Genomic DNA, 1,427 nt, shown 5'->3' with positions numbered 1-1,427 from the left:
GGAGCGTGGTGGTTCATTCGGATAAAGAGGCGTGGTTTGACCTCATTTGCATCGAAATGGGTGTGGTCTGCGCTCATTTGCATACAAAAGGGGCGTGGCCAGCGGGGCGGCCTATATCGAGGGCAGCGCTGGGCCGCCCCATCCCCAGTGCGCCAGCGGGATCCGAGCGCTGCGGGCGGCGGGGGTCGGAGGAACCGGGAGCGAAGGTCCGAGGGGGGGAAGGTCCGAGGGGCGAAGTTCTCGGTGGCGAAGTTCTCGGTGGTCCCACGCTCAGCCGCCTCAACCCACCCCCCCGAGCCCGACCACCCCCCCCCCAGCATGAAAGCCATCAGCCCGGTGCGGTCGGTCAGGAGCTGCTACGAGGCCGTCTGCTGCCTCTCGGAGCAGAGTTTGGCCATCGCCCGCAGCAGCAACAACAAGAGCCCGGCGCTGGAAGAACCCATGAACCTGCTGTACGACATGAACGACTGCTATTCCAAATTGCGGGAGTTGGTGCCGGGCATCCCGCAGGGCACCAAGCTGAGCCAGGTGGAGATCCTCCAGCATGTCATCGATTACATCTTCGACCTGCAGATCGTGCTGGAGGAGGGGGCCAAGGGGCGCGACCCTTCCTCGGAGGCCACCCTGCTGTCCCTTAAGGTATGCGGGTTTTCTTTTTGGGAAGGGGGGTTCTGGGGGGGGGATGCTCAGAGGGGTAGGGGCTGGCTGGGTGCTGCCGTGGCCCTGACCCTGTGCCCGCTCTCTGCAGGCGGCCGAGCTGGCTTCCGAGCTGTGCTCCAAAGACGAGAGAAGTTTGTGTCACTAACGCCTCCTCCATCAGGTGAGTGCCACCCGCCACCCCGGGAACCCCCAAACCTTCAGCACGGCACCGCCGTACCCCAAACCCACCCCGGACACCCCCCTCCCACCGCCCCTATTGCCTCTCTATAATCGCTCTTTTCTTCTTTCCCAGTGCCAATTAGCAAACACGCACCGACCGTCGGTTCCCGATTCGTTATCAGCCGGAGGTAACGAGCCGCTTCCTGCACGGCGCCGGGCGGCTGCGGCCCCCCCCGGCCCCCTCCCACCTCGTGCTGTGCTATGGGGCTGCGGACCCTCCCGTGCTGCGCTATGGGGCTGCACCCACCTCCCCTCACTTCGGGGGCTCCTTCAATGCCCGACCACATCCAGAAATCGGGAGAGATGCGGCTGCTGACCCCCACCCGGAGCTGCTCCCCCCACCCCCACCACCTCGGGGCCGCCCCCGCTGCGGCTTTTGGAGCGGCGTTCGCCAAATCCCGGCTTTATTTTAGGACTTCTTCTTTTCTTTAGGACTTCTTTCAACCCGCTGATAAACGAGACACTTTCTTCGATAGACTGGTGAAGATGCGGTTGTCTGTATATTTTTGGATTATAGTGAGCGAGTCCTTTGTAAAGGTGTTTAATGG

At 62.7% G+C, this 1,427-nt stretch overlaps 1 protein-coding gene across 1 annotated transcript; it reads left to right on the top strand.

Moving 5' to 3' along the window:
- On the top strand, window positions 30-1,415 carry ID3 (inhibitor of DNA binding 3, HLH protein). The gene is made up of 3 exons (XM_021375680.1): window positions 30-639; window positions 749-820; window positions 953-1,415. The coding sequence occupies exons 1-2, from the start codon at window positions 319-321 to the stop codon at window positions 803-805; spliced, it is 378 nt and encodes a 125-aa protein (XP_021231355.1). The 5' UTR covers window positions 30-318; the 3' UTR covers window positions 806-820; window positions 953-1,415.

This window comes from Numida meleagris, chromosome 22 (assembly GCF_002078875.1).
Source record: "Numida meleagris isolate 19003 breed g44 Domestic line chromosome 22, NumMel1.0, whole genome shotgun sequence".
NCBI classification, from domain to species: domain Eukaryota; kingdom Metazoa; phylum Chordata; class Aves; order Galliformes; family Numididae; genus Numida; species Numida meleagris.
This window is presented reverse-complemented; position numbering and strand designations above follow the sequence as displayed.